The 21,949-nt window shown below is 42.0% G+C and overlaps 2 protein-coding genes across 3 annotated transcripts; one reads left to right on the top strand and one right to left on the bottom strand.

Annotated features, from left to right (window-relative positions):
- Window positions 1–1,443: 1,443 nt before the first annotated feature.
- On the bottom strand, window positions 1,444–15,448 carry LOC125715851 (pantothenate kinase 1-like). Of its 2 annotated transcripts, none has more exons than XM_048987857.1 (7): window positions 14,926–15,448; window positions 9,681–10,033; window positions 9,166–9,419; window positions 7,538–7,714; window positions 7,297–7,420; window positions 5,930–6,055; window positions 1,444–4,412 (listed from the first exon to the last, which is right to left on the bottom strand). In XM_048987857.1, the coding sequence occupies exons 1-7, from the start codon at window positions 15,185–15,187 to the stop codon at window positions 4,353–4,355; spliced, it is 1,356 nt and encodes a 451-aa protein (XP_048843814.1). In that variant the 5' UTR covers window positions 15,188–15,448; the 3' UTR covers window positions 1,444–4,352. The 2 variants fall into 2 exon arrangements, with proteins under 2 accessions (XP_048843814.1, XP_048843815.1); XM_048987858.1 differs by lacking the exon at window positions 14,926–15,448 and adding an exon at window positions 14,066–14,600.
- Window positions 15,449–18,251: 2,803 nt separating this feature from the next.
- LOC125715725 (5-hydroxytryptamine receptor 7-like) lies at window positions 18,252–21,423 on the top strand. Its single transcript, XM_048987583.1, has 2 exons — window positions 18,252–18,998; window positions 19,363–21,423. The coding sequence occupies exons 1-2, from the start codon at window positions 18,481–18,483 to the stop codon at window positions 20,114–20,116; spliced, it is 1,272 nt and encodes a 423-aa protein (XP_048843540.1). The 5' UTR covers window positions 18,252–18,480; the 3' UTR covers window positions 20,117–21,423.
- Window positions 21,424–21,949: the final 526 nt, after the last annotated feature.

The raw sequence follows: 21,949 nt of genomic DNA, 5'->3' as shown, positions 1-21,949 counted from the left end.
CCGTCTGACAGGGAGCTCGTAGGTCGTGTATTAGAGAGAGATGTTTGAATGGGGACAGAATCCAGACCGAGCTTCTGTCCGAGTCCAGCTCCATTGCCGTAGATTCGGAAAACAGCTTATCTCCATTGTCTGCTCCTGTAATTATACACACGTTCACATTTATGTACAACAACTCGAACTACGAAAAGTGATCTGCAGAGAGACTGATAATGGTACTTTGGTAAATCTAGCAGCTGTTAATCTGTTACTATTGCCGTTTGCCTGCCTTGGTAATGCTTTCTGCATATATAGGGAGAGGTAATTTACTGGCACAGTGCACTAGGGTTCTGCTGAGGGGGGGGGGGGGTGGGGGGTGGGGGGGGGAACAGAGAGAGAGTGGAAGAGTTTCAAGAACTCCTGTATTGCAAGGCCTGTTCTTGTACAGTGTCACAGTGTTTAAATATTTAGTGCACAGAGGGAGAAAAACAAACACATTTTTTGCATAAATTCACATTTAATATTTACAAATTCCAACTAATACAGAAAGAAATCAAATGTCCAGCATAGGAAAACACTGAAAATCTGTTAGAAAGGTAACTGCATAGCAAGAATAGCTAAATTTGTGGTGTTAGACCGCGTTCCCGATCATCCCTTCCATACTGGATGCTGCGGAGCTCCTACTAACCGACACAGGACTGAGCCGAGGTGTCCTGATACGGACAGAGACTGGTTCAAGCTTCAATCTGTTCAATTCAACTGTGCCCCGAGCAAATCAGGAATGAAAACTGCAAAAGCAAATTTCAAAAGCACGCCGAAATCATTTTAAGCTCGTCCGCCAGCCATTTCCCCCATAAAAGTACAATTATATTAACTTTATAAACATAGAATAGTCCATTGTTAAAATTAACACACCCTGTTACTCCAATGCTATAAAGATACAAAGCGTCACCAGTGTATTTAGGTACCCGAATTAACATTAACCAGTAAGCCATTGCGTAAAATACAGGAATGAAACACTGTTAGTAGGATTCAGCTATACGCGCCGCCTTACTGGTTAGCGCTTCCATCAGACGAGTCATGAAAAAAAATTAAGCAACAAGGCAACCCTGAAAAATCAAAAAAAAAAAACAAACACTATGCAAAATAGTTAGAATGTCAATGGTCCCCCAAAGACAAAGGCCAATAATATTCACTTCCTCTCCAGTTTTACAGGAAATTAACTACCATGTACAAATGTCACAGACAAGCATATCAGTGGCTCCGTTTGCAAAGAGATTTCAAAGACAATTTTGTAATGTCTGCCATTATTTCAGCATCAGCTGTTTACTTCTTTCCATCTCTACTTTTCTTAGCCGTTCTTTTGGTGGCATCCAGATGTTAAATTAAAAAATGCAAAAGGGCGAGGAATGAAAACACCACCACAACAAACCAACCCCCCCCCCCCCCCCCAAAAAAAAAGACCTGAATAATAATAATAATAATAATAAAAAAAAAAAAAAACTACTCACACAGAAATAAAGTGAGAGCCATTCGGTTCACACCCAAAACACGTCGTTAAGGTTTAGTGGGGAAATGATGTTTAATTTAAGGTCTTTGTTTAATCTGGTCCTTTGACCGTTGTGTGCCATTTTGCTTCGTATTCCATGTTATTTTCCACGCATCTTGAAATAGGTGAGCCAGGAGCATTAGCAATTGTGTTGTGAAGTACAACGTGACTAAAGAACTTAATAGCTTAGGTAACCTAGGCAAGATTACTGCTTGAAGACAGAAATGCAGAGGATGCCGGTCGCATCTGCTCACAGTGACATCGTCACTAAGTGCAGGGATTCAAAACGATAAGGACAAAGACAACTGCGTAAAATGGAAAATCAGCTTAAACGTACTCCGGAATGGCGGTTTTTAATTTCTCTGTACTGGCACTCGGCATACAGGCAAGGCTGTCGGCCTTTACAAAAAAAAAAAATAATAAAAAGTTCATGCTGTGTTTTATCCTCTGACGATTAAACAAACCCAAGTTTGTTTTATTGATAAGTCATGGGCTTGCAGTTTGGATGTTTCTTCCATGAACCACCTCAGGACGGGCCCCCAGCATCACTGCGGAGGTTCCAACGCATTGCAAAATGTATAGAATGCATTAGTCCCAGGGCTGCTTGAACACTAGGGTTAAAAGTCTATGCCACACTGACAGTAACATACAAAGTCTTCAAGATATCTGGCTGAGTAGCTGCTCGTTGGTTTAAAAACTCAAGAGAAGGCTGGGCTGTATATAAAATAAAAAATAAATAAAGCATAATGCAGTTAGCTCTGCTTATTACTGTTCTTTGAACTTCCCAGAGGTGTTTTGTTTACCTTAGAGTAAGGCCAAAAACACACACATCAAAGCTGTAAGCAGTCAAGGCAAACAGATATAACGACAAACTACAAACACAAATCCATGTATAGTTCTTGGGGGGGGGGGATCAAATTTCCATTCAATCAGTATAATACTTTTATTTTCTGCATAAACTTGCCTAATCTCTCTTCTTTAAAAAGATGACTTTTAAAAGCTGCAATTTGTGAGAGTTTAATTGGAAAAACACTGACGTTAGTGTTATGTGCAAAATATTTTTGCAATGCAGTGAGTGTAGGCAGCAGACCTTTTAGACTCACTGCTTTAAACGAGGGTATCGGAACTACAGTCAGGCTAGACGACAGCAGTTCACCTACACAGACACGACCAAAACTGTAATTCACCGTAATCTCGGTTTGGTATTACAGATGGCCAAGTACGCTGTGCCTATGCGAGGACACACCGACAAATTCAACTCAAGTCGTAAAGCCACACAAAGTATAACGCAGTTGACAGTGAAATTACTAATGCATCCATTCCTAAAGTCAGGAAGAAAATGCAACATCTTTTTTGTTAATCAAGGCAATCGGCAGCATTCTGAGGTTTTTGTGTGAAATAATATATATCGTTGCGGATTCCAAGAATCAAAAAAGGCAGCTGAACCGTGGTGTACATAAACGCTAAGAGAAATTAATGAAAAAAGTCAACGTACATTAAACCCAGCAATCTAATTCAGGCGATTTCCATACTACATGTATTTCCAACACCTTACCAGAATCCTCCAGTTCCAGTGCATTAAAACCTTCCCGACCCCTAATCAACACACTTGCTCAAATCCTACTTTCGAGCTCCATACAGTCAATGTTTTTCTTCTCGAAATGACAACCTTCCCGTGGCTAATGTCCAACGGCGCATCTAAAATGGCAAAGGTGCCGATTTGCGAGCGATCGACCTTCCCCTCTTGGTTACAGCTGGAAACCACCAGCTATGCAAAGAACAAAATGCTCTGTACAGTAACGTGAAGGATGTCAGTCGGACTCACTAGTTCAGGTGATGAGGAAAGGTCACAAGAACAAGGCAGGTGAGCGTAGTTCACAAGCCAACTTTTTAGTTTCACTTGAAACCGAGATACTATCATGAAATGTCATGAAAATCAACCAAAAAGGTCTGAATAAAATCTCCTGGGGGGTACTTGTCACAAAGAAAAAAAAAAACAACATCATAAAGGGGGAAAAAAAAAAAAGATTCACACTTTGATTAAAAAGTACACCTCAGAAGAAAGAAGAAAACGGACCCCTTTTTGGCAAAGTTAGTGATACGCTATGTGGACACCCCTGGTAGAAGATCTGCACCTTACTCTCACTGGGCATGTGGGATGAGACTGAACTATCTGAACTTTGAGAGGGAACAAAAACTGAACATTAAGCGTCTAGTTTAGTTCCACCTTCCATATGACCAGGACATTCTTCCTTGGGTGTTTGGGGGGGGGGGACAATGCACAGACACTAAAGGACTAATGTGGACTACGTTCGAGCAAATTACAGGAAATTAAATTATTGCTTTTCGTCACAGCTACTTTTGAGGCATTTCTCTAACAGGAGATCAATTAATCTCATCACACCTCTTGAGGGACAGAGTAAAAGCAAGGAGAATAGTGTCACAGAGCTAGGGAACTATAGGTCCATTTTCTTGATATAGGTCCTCACAGTTTTTAAATCTACCACAATCAAATATAACCAAAATATAAACAAACAGAAGGTCAGAGTTCGGCTTTGGCACACATTCTAAAAATACATATTTACACACAGTACCAGGAAAGTGTGATGTCCGAGATCCAACTCGTCTCCTGACTGCATCGGTGTTTTTAAATTAGTTTATAAAAATCTTAAGGGAGCAAGGAAACAAGAGGAGAGAGGAAAAAAAAATAAATCGAAACTATTTACACTCGTTAAATTATTAAAATGGCTTTTTGAAATTTCATATGCTGGCTTTTCTTCAAAGCCGTGCAGCAGCTTCTCGGATGAGGCAGGTTCCTCGTTTTCCCTCACAAATCATCAGTCAGCTTCAGCAGTTCCAGGAAGGCACCAACAGCCCCAAAGTACCCCTACGGACAACGAAGAGCACAAAACACTGGTTCCACATCACTATCTCACATACACCCATGTAAAGACGTGATGGTCTTGGTGAATAACCATCTTCACATGACATATGCATGCATTTATATCAGGAGTCTCAAACTCCAGTCCTGGGGGGCCGGAGCCCTGCACATTTTTGGGTTTCCCCTCATTTAACACACCTGATTCAACTCCTTGCAACTCCTAGTGCCAATTACTAGACAGCTCTTCAGCTGAATCATTTGTGGTGGAACAGGGAAAGACCTAAGCTACGCAGGACTCCGGCCCTCCAGGACTGCAGTTTGAGACCTGTGATTTATATGAACAATTGTACACTTAACCCGAAACATTAACCTAGACCAGGGCTGCCCAATTCTGCTCCTGGGGAGCTACCACCTGACACAGATAATCAGGCCCTTTAGTTATATCTCAGTATGAGAACCATCTTATATATATATATATATATATATATATATATATATAGGGGTTGGATAGTAATAACAGAAACACCTTAAAAATGGTAATATCAAGGAAGAATAAGAAGAATGTGAGCGGGGGCACTTTCGGCCTACAGAAAAGACACAGTCCTTCTTGGAATGCTGTCATACATGTCCTGACCTGCATGTGATGAAATGTTGGGGCAATATTCGAGAAGATAAGTCTTTGGTTCTTTCAGAGATGAAATTAGAGGAGATCTACTTTGTGTCTATAAATTCCACGAGGGTTCAATGATGTTTAGGTCTGGTTAATGGGAAGGACAGGGAAGTCTGACTTCATGCTTGTTCATGAAACCACAATGTGTTTAGCAGAATGTATGGGGGCATTATTTTCTTGGAATATGGGACCATCACGAGAGAATAGTGTTTGCAACACAAGGAGCACCTGGTTCTGTAAAATGGCCTCCTTATTCCATCGCTGGCATGACTATCGTGAGATGGCCGTCCTTTATCGGCTAAGACTGGTTTTGCGCTCGTTACATTGGGGTACGCATCTGTATACACTGGCTTTAGGTAGATGGGGCTCCCAAAAGGAAGTTCTGCCATCAGTTTTGAAGTTCACAACATACTGTTATTGAGACTGGGTCACGGAGATCCGGAGTCAGTTGTGCCAAAGTTTTTCTATGATGCTTAGCAACTACCTTGCTCCCCTTCGGTGATGCGGTTTCTCCACACCTGACATGAAATGTCGTCATTTTTGTGACTATTCGCCTTGATGCATTTCATAATTCTGGCGTAACTATTTGGAATTCTTGGAATGTTATCAGCTGCATCATCCATCCATGTCAGGGCCTGGAGGTATCATTCTGCTTTGAAGCCGATTATTGTGCATTTCATAACTGACATACTGCTTATTGATATTCAAACTAATATAATGCACTTTGAAGTAACAATCACAATTACAAAGGCAACTACAAGGTTAAAGTGCCTTTTTACAGTGTGTTTCTGTTATTTTGTCCAACCCCAGTAAGCATATGCATAAAAACAGACTCATATAGCCCTATCTTTACCTCGTGTTCCAAAAACAGGGCTTTGAGTTGTCCTTTTGACCAAAAGTCCATGGCGTAGGCCAGCAGCTTTGTCGACACCATATTTATCCGGAGGAAGTTCCCAACAAAAACGATCCTGTCAATTTTCTAGAAGGGATGGAAAAAATGTGACCAGAGAATACCTTCAGAGAATGCCTTCAGGTCACTTCAGTGCCAAGAACTGTTCTGCTGCCACCTAACTGTGGAGTGTTTAACTGCACTGGTTGACCACACATCAAAAGTTAAAGATCTATAACTGAGACACAATCGGTGATTAGCGTTACGCACGTGGGTAGTTCACGTCATAATGAAATCATTCCTCAGTTCAAAATCTAAATTTTAATTCTAAAATAGTACAGAGACTTCAAGCAGAAAGGAAAAAAGTTCTAAGGCCTGATACAAGTGGTTTATCTAACAGCCCAACATCAAGTTGATGATATTCACCCAAGGAAAAACTAAGTTGTGAAATGTAAAGCAATTCCTGGACCACGATGCAAGGAACAAAGGTTCTGATGTTAGCGGTTGCCACTTTCAAGGGTAATTTTTTAAAGATATTCACGGACATTGAACATTTATCCAAGGCCATCATTTGCAGCCTCCTCAAATGTCACGTGAACACGGCTTCCAAGTGTTTACAAGTGTCGTCCTGAGCGCTCTGGTAGCCCTGTACAATGCTGCTTGATCACCATGCCACAAGGCAACACTGTAAAGAAGCTCAAAGCACACAGAATTTGGATGAACCACAGAGCTGCTTGCGTCTCCCCACCCAAAGTACAGTATAAGCTCTCATATGTGACATTCGAGTAATAAGCGGAATTCTAAAATACGGAGCAGCGCGTCAGAAGTCCTTCCATATCTTCCACTACTGTTTATCTCGCAATTTCTCGTGTTATATTGAATATCCAATATTGCATCATGTTAAAATAGCAGTACAATAGTTTGCGTGTATAAAAGGATTAAAATAAGTGAAAGAAATTGTTATTCAGTATTTTTTCCAAGACAAACATTCAAGTATCAGGAAATTATCGACTATCCGGCAGTGGAGCCTATAAGAACTCCAGACAGGTATGGTCGGCTTCATGTACATTCATTTTGGTTCATAATACTTCATTTCCAAGTGAAAAAAAATATTCTTTAAGCATGCAAAGATGCTGCGTAAATCGATATTTGACCAGAATTGATCAGTTCTCACATTTAAACAAATGCAAAATATGCTTCCTATTTTTTTTAAATGAATATCTCCAACTCCAGCCAAAATGCCCATCACCCATCTCTCACAAGTCGAAGCTCACAGACGTTCTAAGAACATCTGCAGGATTTTCACCACACATATAAAGGCATTTCATTACCTCATTCACAGCACACATGCGAGCGATGGAGCCAATGTTGTTGGTGATGGTGACCAGGGTGGCTCTGGCAAGGTCTTCTTTACTGATGGTGTCTCTTTTCTCTTTGCTCATCATGTGGCCAAAGCTGTAGAAGAAGAAAAAAAAGCAGGAAGATGATTGAGAAATGCTGAGTATTACGTGGCTAGTTATATGCGAGCCGCTGACCAGAGATGAAATGGGGAACAGGCTGAACGGCCCTCACCTGGATGCCACCGCTGACCCTTGCAACCCGAAGCGCTCATAGTCTCCTCCGTAGATGTCTTTCACCAGCTTGTCCACATTAGTGCTGTCCCCCTTGGCCGCCATCTCCAGGGCTTCCTCGAACGTCTCGCAGCCAGTCAGCAAGCAGCACAGGCCGAGGAACGTCCCACCCCCCAGGCTGGCGGAGCAGGAGGGGAAAAATCAGACCATAGAGATCCGCTAACTTGGCGTTTATATCGGTTCGTGTTCAGACCTGCAGGTAGAAGCTCAACTCAAATGACATCATCCACCTCAAGCATTGGCTGCCATTAAAAACATTATCTATTATTCAAGACTAGATCAACTGGTCAGACATCACACTAAAAAAAAAAAAAAAATATATATATATATATATATATATATATATATATATATATATATATATATATAAAAAATTTGTTAAACTTTACTGTTATCATACGTCTGTGCGCTTTCCCACCAACGCTGCATTATCACAAGTGTCCCTTAACACAGTTTTGTTTAACACAGTTAAATAAAAAAAATTCAAGTTCAAATTCAAACAATCCCAAAAACTCCCGATCGATATATTTAACTGCGTAACAGGAGGCGGAACTTACACAAACCTCCTTGGTTAACACGCACAGTCAGTGCGTTGAAAGCACGTGTGTTTATTAAGTCTAGTTCAAATAAAACATTTTTTTATATAAAAAATATTTGCCCACTTAACTATGTCTAGGAAGAGTGATGCCACAATGGTGAATGAAAAAAGGAAAGTGATTACCTTAGACAAACTTGAAATAACATAGTGAGAGTAAGATTGGAAGAGAACTAGGCTATAACAAGTCAGCAATATGGACTATTCCTTACCAGACTATCATATTATGTAAGAGTATTATACCATGTGGGTTACGTATGCTTAATTATATTGAGAACAATCAATAGTAGAAATTACATTTTTTACAATTGATTATATTTGATTAGTAAGGTTTCAATTAACGCTGGAGCAATTATAATACAAATTAACTGTATGCGTCAAATGTTTGACATATGTGAAGATTTAATTGTTAAAAAATATCACTTCTTGCACCATAATCCCATGTGCTTTCAACAAATTTTTTTCCTTCAATCCACAGCTCTGTAACTGCTGTTTTATTTTTTAACTGTATAGCGAATCACCAGTCATTATGAGGAATAGTTAATATCTGATTGGCGGAACACAGCGATTCTACTCTGGCAACCACCAACTCGCAGGCATCTGATAGGTCAGTTAAGCCATATTGTAGCAGACCGTGAAAACAACCCAAGCAATTTGCACTTCCAATGTTTTGCCACCAGGGGGTTCATGAACACAGCTGGCAAATGACAGAGCTCTGATTAGAGCTGAGATTTGGCTAAGCCACTTGAAAAGCCCTAGAACAAGTGATTCAGACAGGATTGAGAACTGCACTGAACAACCGAACAATCTGTACAAACGTATTTCTATTTATTTTTTTATCCTAGGAACAGTCATATCGCCATTAGTCATTATCAATGAAAGGGGGATCATCATATTTTCTCAGTTAAAAGACTTCTGTGACACGCAATTCGCGTAAACACGTGTGACTCGAGCAATAAGGACGATGCACCTGCCTGGTCCCAGTGACCCGTTTGTAGTCGTCCTTGGAATAGACCGCCAGTATGCTGACCCCAGATCCGATGTTCACCAGCAGCATAGGGAAGGGGTTGTCCAGGCTGCATGGCCTCTTGACGCAGTTCTCCGGGTCTGACGGGTTTTCAAAGAAGTAACACTCCGGATGGCCGTTGAACCCGACCGAGTCAACATACAAGAGGCCCTGGATGAGGCAGTCGAGCTCATCCAGTTTCAGGAGCTGCAGGTCAGCCATCTGCAAAGACACAAAGGAGGGAAAAGGGGAAAAAATATTAACACAGGCAAGGGGGTCCTCTTCAGCAAAGGGCTGCCCTTTACTCTGCCTCATTTAAAACATTTAAAGTGATACAAGGAGATGGGGTACACCAACACTCATCCAGCGGAACATGTAACCCAACCCTCGGCCCCTTCACCACCAACCCAACAATGTAGGCAGAAGAAAATCGCCATCTTCCTCCCACCCGCACCACCCAGAAGAACCACCGTCCGCACGCACCGTTCTGAAGTCCTCCTCGAACTTGTAGGCCCCGCCGCCGGTAGCACACAGCGTGGTGTGCAGGCTGGAGAAGTTCTTGTCCCGGCCCATCTGGATGAAGCGGTGCATGGCCTGCGTAGGGAAGCGGATGAAGTGCAAGTTGCCCTTCCGGCCACACATGGCCAGGTCTTTCAGCTCCAGGTGGACGTCGCGGATGCCCGTGTTGCCGTAGGCTGTGTTGTACGTCAGGTACTTCCGGATGCTCTTCAAGTTCTCCACCTCCTCCTTCTCCTCCTCCGCCGTGATGTCCTTGGGCTCGAAGTACACCAGCTTGACCAGGGTCCCACCGATGTCCATCCCAAACCATGGAAAGGCTGCAGCGTAGAGTCAATTTAACCACTCAAACGAATGAAGAATTCAATCTATGCTGCAGAATCCTATTTCGTTCCCCTCCACTGATTTTTCAAAATCCGACCAGACGACGCCTCGCAATATCATAATGCTGCATTTAATTTTCTGCGCGATATCAGCACGCATTCATCCATGAACTAATCCCGATTAAGATGGCCACAAAAGGAGCCCATCGCTCGTCGAACATGCCAGGAGAAGCCACTCGATGGTCCTCATCTTGCCCGTACAGAAACGTCTAAATACGAGGCGGGTTTAGTGAACGTCCAGTGGTTCTGCAGACCGAGCGGACGAGCAGAGCATGATGAGGAATCAGCTCGCGTTTGCCGGAACCGGCTCTGCACCTGGGGGCTGTGGTTGTCATGGAAACGATGGTAAAGCAAAATGTCTGCATAGAAAGTCAAATTTAATAATAAAAAAAAAAAAACTAAACCTTACTACATGTACTGATAAATTCTCACACAGTGACAATAAACAAACGGCACATAGTAACACAAATTTGGATATATAGATGATGAAACAAAAAGATGCGGACTGAAAAAAAAAAATCTAATTACTGTATAGCAGGCCAAGTGATATTTTAGATATGTCGCCTGTTATAAAGGCAGGTTCTCTGCAACTGGGGCATGTCATAAAAAAAATAGTTATGAAGGCAGTCGGCCATCAAACCAGAAGATTCACAAACTGTCTAGCTGCACTTAGACGGAATGTGGCTATTTGCGATGTGTAACAAACACCATTGGCCTTATAAAGAACGCCCAGCCCACACTGAACACCGAGTGGAGAACCAGCCAGAACACCAGAGCAGAAAAAAGCTACTTTGATTTTTCTGAAGTGGAAAAAAAACAGCATATCTAAAATTCTAAATGAGGACCATAGTGAATAAGGGCCAACCTGACAGAGGAATTACAGAAAGCTCGTCACAGGGAACAGGGCAGACTTCATTGGCGTAAACCACCTAGCATTTGCACGGGATATATTTATACACACAGCAACTAAAACTGGTCACATCCAAGATAAAACTGTTAAATTTGGTTACGAACCAGCTCCTCGGTTAAGGATAGTCCCAGCACACCAGTGCCGCATGCTGAGGAAACTAATTCTCTGCATTCTGATTTTCACCGCATCTGTGTCAATTCCAAATTTCATCATCATTAGCACCTAAGACCATGTATTGATCCGTAACATCCATGTAAAAGCAGAAAACCACAGCCACCAGCAGAAAGGTTTAGAGCCAATCGCCTAGCTTGGGACGGAGTCGGGTTACAAGAATTATCAGTGCTCATATTTTCCACCTGTCTCCCGTTCTCCGGCTGTTTGCAGTATTTCAGACCAGCGAGTCCTAATTCTCCGCCATCTTTCTGTACCTCACAGCTCTGTCCATGGGCCCTGCCCCATGTTTTTTTTCCCACAACCATTTATACACAATTAAAGCATTCCCGTAGTGTTGCAGTCTATTACCGCCTCGTCTTGTCATTTATCGGAAGGTGGGCATGACGCTTGGATTGCACAATAAATGCAGCCACGTCACACGGTGATGGAGGAAGGAACAAGGACTTAATTTGGGCGATGACAGTGGAGACAGGGTTAACAAAAGGAGTCGGAGGAACAAAGACAAAATGCAGGCATTGTGGCGTCCGGGAGAGAGCAGATGTGTAAAAAAAAAATTTTTTTAAAGTGTAACAGTAGGACCACAGCGTGGGCGGAGTCGAGAATTGGGATGGGCGTGTCCAGGGGGCTGAGAGGAAGCAAAATTCAATCTCAGTCACTGATAACAGCTTCATTGGAAGCTCAGCCTAGCCGCACTTATGCCCAATTACTTCCTTGACAGCCCATGTGTGTGTAATGTACTATATGCCTCACAGGTACATTGCTTTGGACAGAAGCATCTGCTAAATAAAAATAAATTATAAATGTAAATAAACATAGGAAAATACTACCTCACAAAGCAGACCGGTGAAGGTATCGGATAACACAGACATGTAAAACTGTATGCTTACTCAATTATTACTTCAGCCTTGGCTAACCTCAAATTGCAGTGCCAGCGATATCTGCAGTCCGTGATGAATATTGCCGTAAGAAGCGGCACCCCTGACCTTTGAACCTCACATTCATCTTTGTCTGTCCTTTGTTGTGACATTTGACACTTCGTGCCTCATACCATAAGAAATTAAACATTAACTGACACCATGTTCATAAAATCTTACATAACTAATATTTAAAACATCAGCTGTTGCAATGAAACCAATCATGATTTTTTTTCCACAGGTGGCATAAGAGAAAAGCATAGGCAGTCAATATTGAATAAATTTACCAAATATCTAGTAGCACGGGTATCAAGAGAGGTTGAGAGTAAAGATCCAGACCAAAATTTTGTTTCAACCAACCAGTTCAGTGTAGAGAGTCACAGTCAGAGATACTCAACTGATGGATTGAAACAAAATTTTGGTCTGGACTTGTACTTTCTGGACCTGCATTATCCACCTCTGGGTATTACAAGCCCAAAATATTTGTGGGGACACATGATGAATTCAAATACACTGGCAGATCAAAAATATCAGACAAACAAGCAGAGATGAGAGAATCGCACACCTCCTGTCAACGGACCACTAGCAAGATTACATGGCTTCCTCATGTGACCGTCTGACTGCCCTGGACCCTGCGATGCCCCTTAAGGACACCATGACAAGGAGCATGTAGGTGAAAGGTGTGTTTACTTTCCTTCCACGAGGCTCATCGCGCAAAGTGCGCAGCGGCCACAGGGGGAGCAAGTGAGCAGTGCTTCAGTCACGGAAAGAGCACACACACCTACTACCTCGAAAACTAACCCATTATTGGATGTAAAAGCAAACACTAACCGAGGGGGGTATGCAGGGAAATACTGGCATATAGAAAGAGAAATTGATGTCCAAATTCAATAAGGCTATTAAAACCCACAAACACTAAATTGTGGTTTGAGATGAATATCAATAAATGATGACCCTATCAGACATACAACAAAAATGTTTAATAATAATTATCTTTGTATTAATGTGGTCTGCACTGTAGCTGTACACGTAATTATTTATGGAGGTCAAAGCCATATTTTATGATACTGCAGGCCGAAGGACATTTAACACTTAACATGCCACTTGAGCCTAATTTAATTATAGGGGAATTATTTGTGTACCTATTCAAGAGGAGATTTCTGTCACTATTAAGTTCATTTCGTTACTGCTGTCGTGATTTATCTGTGATGGACAGCCAGCTGATTAGGAGAAAGAGCTGTATAACTTAGAGCAATCTGATCAATATCCTCTAACTTAAAATATACCCTACACTGATACGATAGGGAAATTTACAACACTTTTTGCAGCCAATGTCAATAATTAACAGAGATGGTCTTGCAAACTAAACAAATTTGCTCAGCTGAATGTGGATAGGTACTTAACGTATCACAACAACATTATGGTCCAAGCACCCACTGGACATTTCTCAGGTAAATCGTTCCCCCAAAACGCACTCAAGGGAAATCCATGATAGATGCTGTGAACAATCTCCCCAATGGACTACACCCAATGTTGCTACATTATATTTTGCATTATAAACAGTCGCAAAATGGGATGGCAGATTCATAAAACGATAAACAGAAATGCCCTTCCTTGTCCTGGTAGCTAACCAATAAAGCAATACAGATTAACATCCTGAACTCCTCCCCCTGGGCTTTGGCACTTTGACACTGATAAGCGTTTAACGTGAACTGTGACTGAAGGACTACAGCTGGACGCAAAAAATAAAAAATAAAAATTTAGAGCACCCCTGTGAACAGTGAACTGCAAACCTTGCATGCTTCTCAGAGAAAACTCATTTCGTAGACTAAGGCAAAGGACAAATAAAAGAAAAAATTGTGAGTCTGAAACACAATACAGCTGAAAGATCTCAAATAAATACGACAGTCAGATATTGCCTGAAAGACAGACGTGTAGAAAGACGCTCACACTTAACTGAAAGACCCTTACCTGGCTTCTTAATACCCTTAAGCTTCATAGTGATGTTCAGGTGTATGCAAAATTGACACGAGACTTGTCTTTGGAATTAATTCAATTCAAGCCAATTCAACGCACTATTTATTCCTTAAATTTATATGTGCTGTGAAGTTACTGGAGCTCGATGCTAGCTTCCCTGTATTGCCGGTGTAAGAAAACTTTCTGCTTCTTAGCATGGGGGGCGAGGGGGGGAGCGCATTCCCCGCAGTTTTATGTGCCGGCCCTGCCCGCAAATGCCGGCCCGTCGTTGGCTGAGGAGGCCCGGCCTTCGTATCAGCAGCGCTCTCGGCACAACCTCCTGACTGGGAGGCGCCCAATGAAACGGGACTGCGAATTACCTCCAGCATTTCATCACAACACAAGAGGAGGAGGTGCCTTTCCTTACAGTTAAAGCGACCAGCTTATAAGCGGCTATAATGTCGTGCGATCTAACTCAGTGAAATAACCAGCGCCTTGATGATCGCATCGATTTGCACCCACTGCGATTTAAAAAGCACGTTGGTGAAAGTGCCGGCATTTACGCGTCCGTTCATACTTGGATGGATTGGAGGTGCCCGAATTAGTCATTTATAGACAGATCCACCAGTGGTACACTTAGACAAAACGAAAACCAAGTGACGCTTTTTAAATTTCCATGCAAGATGTTGAAATAGCAGCAACATAACATAACACACGTTTCGTACATACAGCGCGTATCTTCCAAAGAGCAAGAGACGGGACATCTTATTATAGACCAGCTGTGCGCCGCTGAAAAGGACGGCCTGTCCGTCCCCGGCAAGTTATCGCCTTTAATCGCTTTCCTTGGGGAAATAAAAGCTGGAGGAAATACTTACGCGGTCTGTTCTTCTTCCCCGAGTCCATTCTCCTTCGCAGCCTGCACCTTTTAGCAGGGGACCCATTATTCTGCGGATCCTGGTGAAGATGGTGGAAATTTTCAATGCCACTATGGTTGCCGCTGGTGCCGCCGCCGCCGCTTGATCCATGACCGCCGACGCTCCCATTACTTAGTTGCGGTGCGCAAAACCCATTTTGTAGCCCGTTGGTAAAACAGAAACCGGCGCTTTTCTGATCCGCAACTGACTTGCCTTGATCCATATCTGGCAGTCTAAGCGAGGCGAGCTATTTCAGTAAGAAAAAAAGGGGGAGAGCCGATTTTGCCTGTCGATGATCCGCAAACTCCCCCGAGCTGTGCTACGGAAGCTGCTTGCAAAACACGTATATCCACCCTAACTGGAACACGCACTTAGTCGTAGCTTCATTAAAAAAAATGTGAATAGAGAATTGCTAAAGCTCTTGATTGAGGTCACTGTCGGTCATTTTCCCCTTTCACACTCCTCCACTCTTTCCTGTTAAACAGCCGGCACCCTACGTCACGATTCCTGACTCTCCACCCCCATTCGGCACTCAAGGGGAGAGCAAGGAACGAACGCGCTCCTCTCCCGGCGCAATACAACATTTCCTGTTTAATTGTTAATATTTGTACTTGACACCTATGTATACAATATTACATTTAATAAAAACGAAATGTCACGGAGTTCTTCATTAAACAAATTATGCACCTCATTGCCATGGGCAAATATGATAAAAATAAAATAAAAAACCCTGGAGGACGGCTTCACTCTTTCTATTTACAAAATCTATTTCATTACAAAATGTATATACATAGGTTGATATATGTATGCATATATACCATTAAATGCCTAATATAAAATACCTGAATACACAGTGTAAACCGTATAGACCTGCTCGGAAGTTATTAGACAAGACGGGTGTCGTATTTGAACAATTTAACCTTCAATAGACAATAGGCAATCCTTAAAGACAAAGAATAGTTCCAATATCCATCCATCCATTATGGTCGTAGGGTCGGAACTGGAACCTATTACAAGCAGTAGGCTACAGAGAATATGGGTATAACTCCTTCTGATGCGCCATAATAATTAATAATAAATAATATATTATTGTTGATAATAAGAAAACTAAATTACTCAAGTTCTGAATTCCTCATTTCTCAAAGTCTGCGCAACATAATGGAAACACAGAGTCATCATAAGGGCCGCCAATTAATAGGAATTGGTGTGTTATGACACCAGGGGCCGATTGCAGCACATCTGCCCGAAGAAAGGGGGATTTCATAACATGTTGCTTTACCAGGGCGCTTTACCGTTTTCTTCTTAGCAGTTGACATCGTTGTCAAGTTTAAAATCTTGGTGTGGCACATTTGTAACTTGAAGAAAAATAACTAAAAATATGCCAGAGTAAAATGTGCTTCGTTTCTCTTTTTGTGCTGACGAACGTTATTTTCACCATTGTAAAATATTTACCGTGCTCACATGATCTGAAATGAAAGTTATTACACAGAGCGTCAGGATGAAGGCAGAATTGAATGTTTCTGTCAAATAAACAAATCTACTACTGCCAGTTTAGTCCTAAATATAAGCCATACTGTTTCATACTATCATATAGACTACTGTATTATAGATTAGTATTTTGCAGTCTCTTGTAGACAGCTATGCTGCATCAGACTTTACTGATCAAGTGTTTATGAACTTTTCCGGTTGTTTAACGCATGTATATGCAATGACATAAGTTTGAAGAATAGCAATTTCATGATGTCAGTGTTCTGTGCAGAAATTCCAAACTGTCAAGCCTGTAAATCGAGTGAAATTCGTGGAAGGAGCCAGGGAATATAGTCAGAGTCAACCTCCACTTCATAGGAAGCCTAAATGGAATCTCAAAGAAGTCAGATGTACACTGAATAAAAAGAGGACCTGTCAAGACTGAAGTCGACTTCAGTGGAAAAACACGCGGGAATAACTGCAAGCACACTGACACGATCATTAATCAAGATTCTTTATAGGTGATTATTCTTAGAGTTTACATAATCGAAAAAGCATCTAGTTCAGCGAGCCATCAGACACACGTGTGAAGTAGTCTGCTGACATACAGTACGGTCATACCTCACTGCACAAAACACTTCTAGTCCTTCGTGGTAAAGGTATTACGACAAGCAATATAGGTGTTTCTCACTGGTCAGGTGCCTGCGTGCTGATTATGCGCTCATTCGGTGACTGTAATTGTGTAGAGTTTAACTTTTTATGCTTGGATTTTATGGCTTGTTCTCAGTAATCAAAAGATGGGTTATAAATCCATACAGCTTCTCACAAAAATGTATTTCAAGTAAATACATCCTTCTTGGAGTACTGACATGGAATTCTATATTCATCGCTACAATTCAAAGCGTTTGTTCGGCATTAATACTGATACTAACACCCACATAGGCCAACAGTGCACTGATACAACAAGAAGACGTGGTGTAAGATGATTTATAAATTGGCCACAGAAATCTAGCTACATTTAAAAAAAATAGCATGCCTGACCTCACAGAATGAACCTGATTTAATGTGAACACATCTCGCATTGCTAAATATTGCTTCGAAGAAGTGGCATGACCCACTTGTAACACGCAATTACCAAATTAAAATAATATAAATATGAAATGAATAGGTAGGCCTATTCCAAAACTTAGACACGTCGCGACAGTGTTTCACTGACGATTTCAAAACGAGCTTTTCGCTGCTAGTAACGTTCCTGATATAATTTGATACTAATTTGATTAGTAATCGTCCGTCTTAAATAGGTTCCTAAAATATGACAGTAGCTAAGAACAACACATTTTCTTACGCTTCCTTTACAAAGTAACCGCAAGATGGCAATAGAGCATCATTCGATTATAGTCGCACAACAATGCGTCAGTGCCACCAATTGCCCATTTGTCAAACTGACTAAGCAGTTAAGCTGTGCCTTATAAAAAAAGTGTTTATCAAGCTCCCGACAGACGTAACAGCTAAAAATAATGAGTCTTAGTTAGCGTTATATGAGTTCGTTTGTAGCGTTCAGGCTCAAGTTACTAGTTGTTATGAAACATTATTAATGTTGAAAACTATAAAATGTAAAGAATGCTAGAAAATATATGTCTTGTATTGAACTTGACACTTAGGGGGATCCAAAAAAACATTAAATATGGTTTTATGCCATGGCGCTCAGTTTGAATTTGTTATGAACTTGATCTTATGCTGAATCTGGTCATGACGTCATAGATTGTGTGTGACGCTCCTTTTACTTCGGTCTGATCACTTCGCCTCAAGTGCTGTTTGTCTGGGGAGGCAGCAGCGCGCCAGTGCTTCGCAGCGCATCGCTCCTCTTCAGCATCTTCTGCTGTATTACTCTTTCCGCTGATCTGGAGCATTGCTTTTTAAAATAGATAACTGAGAAACTGCTATCCTATTTCCTCATGCAAAGAATTCCAAGCTTAATGGGGATTCTAACTTGGCATTTCTGGGTCTTGAGGGCAAAAGCCTACTCTTAATGGACCGCGGCGTAAAACCATGTTCGTCGATTTCAATGGCAGTTTTCTCGTCGTTAACACGAGGTCGTACATGGCAGAAGAGAGAGTTAAGGAACTTCGCACTGACGACATGATCTCGGGGACGGTGCACGCGCGCCTGCCGGCTGCGCAGACGACACCCGCGACTTTGCCAACTTCCAGCATGGTGGAGAATGACACGAGGTGTGGGGAGCAGATCCTGAGCCACGGCAACATGGAAAAAGTGCTCATTGGGGTAATACTAACCATGCTTACCGTTCTCACTATCTGTGGGAATTTGCTGGTGGTTATTTCGGTGTGTTTTGTCAAAAAGCTGCGGCAGCCATCTAATTATCTGATAGTCTCTTTAGCCGTGGCGGACCTCTCGGTGGCGCTGGCCGTGATGCCCTTTGTCAGCATTACGGACCTTATTGGCGGACAGTGGATTTTTGGCAAGTTCTTCTGCAACGTTTTCATTGCCATGGATGTCATGTGCTGCACTGCCTCCATCCTGACGCTCTGTGTAATAAGCATAGACAGGTAAGTGCACCTTTACGTGCTCCTCTAAATCCATCGACCCACACCACCATTCATTTATGTCCCATAACATATTCATTGTACGGTAGCGGAGAGCCTGGAGCCTATCGCGTGGACCCCCGGGCACAAGGCAGGATACGTCCGGCAGGAGATGCGCGTGTCTAAAGGCGACTAACATTGCATTTTGGATGCTAACGGCAACGTGCAATATTAATTGCGCTGATAATTATAACTATTATTAATAATGCTGGTGGTTATACCCCAAGATGTACGTATTTCACCATTTTTTCGAAGTCAAGGACTTTATATGAGGACACCTGACATCCAGATGTTTTTTCTCTTTCTCTGTCTCTCCTTCGTATCACAGGTACCTTGGCATAACAAAGCCCTTAACATACCCAATGAGACAGAGCGGCAGGTGTATGGCCAAAATAATCCTGTCTGTCTGGCTCTTGTCCGCCTCGATCACTCTACCACCTTTATTCGGCTGGGCGCAGAATGTAAATGATAACAAAGTGTGTCTGATCAGCCAGGACGTTGGCTACACCATCTATTCCACCGCCGTGGCTTTCTACATCCCCATGTCGGTGATGCTGATCATGTACCACAGAATATACAGGGCGGCCAAGGTGAGCGCAGCCAAGCACAACATCGCCGGATTCCCTCGGCCGGAGGAAGAGGACAGCGTGGACTGCGTCTCGGCCGCCCTGAAGCTGCACAAGGAGGCCGAGGAGTGCTCAAGCTTCTCGCAGCTCCTGCGCGCCGACCGGAGGAACATCTCGGTCTTCAAGAGGGAGCAGAAGGCTGCCACAACTTTGGGCATTGTAGTGGGGGCGTTTAGCGTCTGCTGGCTTCCCTTCTTCGTGCTGTCCACCGCCCGTCCGTTTATCTGCGGGGTGCGGTGCAGCTGCGTCCCCTTGTGGGTGGAACGTACGTTGCTGTGGCTGGGCTACGCCAACTCGCTGATCAACCCCTTCATCTATGCCTTCTTCAACCGCGACCTGAGGACCACCTACCGTAATCTGCTCCGCTGCAGGTACAGGAACATCAACCGCAAGCTGTCCGCCGCCAGCATGCAGGAGGCCCTCAAACTTGCAGAACGAAACGACTCCATGCTTTAGGTCGCGCGTCTGTAAGCGGCTAATCGAAGTACAGAAACTGTTACACTGTTCAGACCTGTAACCTCAGCCAACGGAAGAACTGAATTGTATCATTTGTAATTGCGCATTGGTAACCAATTATATTATATACTCGGTATATTGGATATTTTTGGCGATATGGGACAACGGATTTGTAGATAGCTGTCGTGGATAATTACATTGTGATTTTTTTTAGTTTTTAACAAATAAATCTAATTCTCAGACGGAAAAAAATACTTTTAATATTAAATATCTTATTAAACTATATTAAATAACTTTACACATCCTATTTGGTGGGTCATTAACGTTTAATTTTCAATAAGAAATCAATATAGATTGCAAAGAGAAATGTATCCCTACAATTAATTTGTGTAAAACATAACCCTCCCCGGATTAAAGCACCAGACTTAAATTTATTTACTATTTGTACATTTTTAGAAAATATTCTTGCTATCCTCTGTAAAGTATGCAATGATATCCAGATACCAGACGATCCTTTTAAATATTGGTAGATTAATACTCATTAATTATGAGTATGGTTTGCTAGCACGCAAGTATCTGAAATAGCATATCAACTATAATTTAACATTGAGCTGTGGAATTATTCTCTCAAAGGCAACTAGAAAAAGAAGGGAAATATTATACCTTCTGCAAAGGAGATGTGTTGTTTACATGATATACGTACCATATTCAGTATATATACCCTTAAAACTATTGAGTATATTGTAGAAATTGGGACAACAAATTTGTCTAAGCTAGTCTGATTCATTTGTACAGGTCCCGAGGTTTTAATATAGAGTGTTTCCTCTGTCTGCTTCAAAAGCACATAATCTAATTATTACTGGGATGTATTCTTCAAAAAAATAATAGTTGTTAGAAATCATAATGTAGTGTGCTGTATATGTGGATAGATCATGAATTTAAATGGGTGTTTTACGGTTTCCTTGGAAACTTCTTGTTGCCGAGTTGAATTTCATTCACGTTCTTATTGGTAATACCGATAACAATAATATCTGTAATCACAAAAAGTGTTGTTAATATTATTGCGGGAAAAGGACAAGCAGCTCTCAGAACCCTTTACTTTCGTGGTGTCAGATAGGATTTATTGCCGTAATTGCACAAGGCGGCAATAAGCATTTATTTTAAGGCACAGCTTAAGTGACTGTAAAAGGTTAGCATCAGTGCTACAGTTTGTGCCACAGCTATCTGTCAGTGTATATAGACACCAGAATAGGTATTTCGCTTGCCTGGCATTCGCGCGACGAACGTTTAAACAAAATAAACTGTGAGGTGAGCTGAAGTCTGTTTTGTGTGTGTCTTTATTGTCGTTCCTATGCATTTTTTCAAAAAGAGAAGTTAATACTCGTCGCCCCCTTATGGTAGCTGTCATCCAATACAAATGGTGTTCGGAGAGAAATGATTGGAATTAACAACAACCGTGAACTTCTTTTAACGGTTATGGATATAAATACTTCAGCACATTACATGTTACACCAGCTTAGGAGCCGCAACAAACAAAATATTTGGTTTAATGTTCCAGCAGACAGCTGATATTTTGTGGGAATGAGAACACAAATCTTCAATAGGCCCATAAGAAATAAATTTACATAAACGGCACCAAACATCATGGTGAGCAATCAGAATCAAGTAACGGTGATATTCAGAAGGACAGTGCTGTCTTTTCTCTGTGACCTATGGTCCGGTACGCCAGGAGGCATGGCAATCCACACCACTGACAGGACCAGTGAGGACGCAGAACGGCTTTATAATTAGAAAGAGAACATTAACTGTCTTCCAGCTGTGAGGAAGACAGGA

The sequence above is a fragment of the Brienomyrus brachyistius genome, chromosome 20, assembly GCF_023856365.1.
Source record: "Brienomyrus brachyistius isolate T26 chromosome 20, BBRACH_0.4, whole genome shotgun sequence".
Lineage (NCBI taxonomy): Eukaryota > Metazoa > Chordata > Actinopteri > Osteoglossiformes > Mormyridae > Brienomyrus > Brienomyrus brachyistius.
Note: the sequence above shows the minus strand (reverse complement) of the source record. Positions and strands in the feature narration are given on the sequence as shown.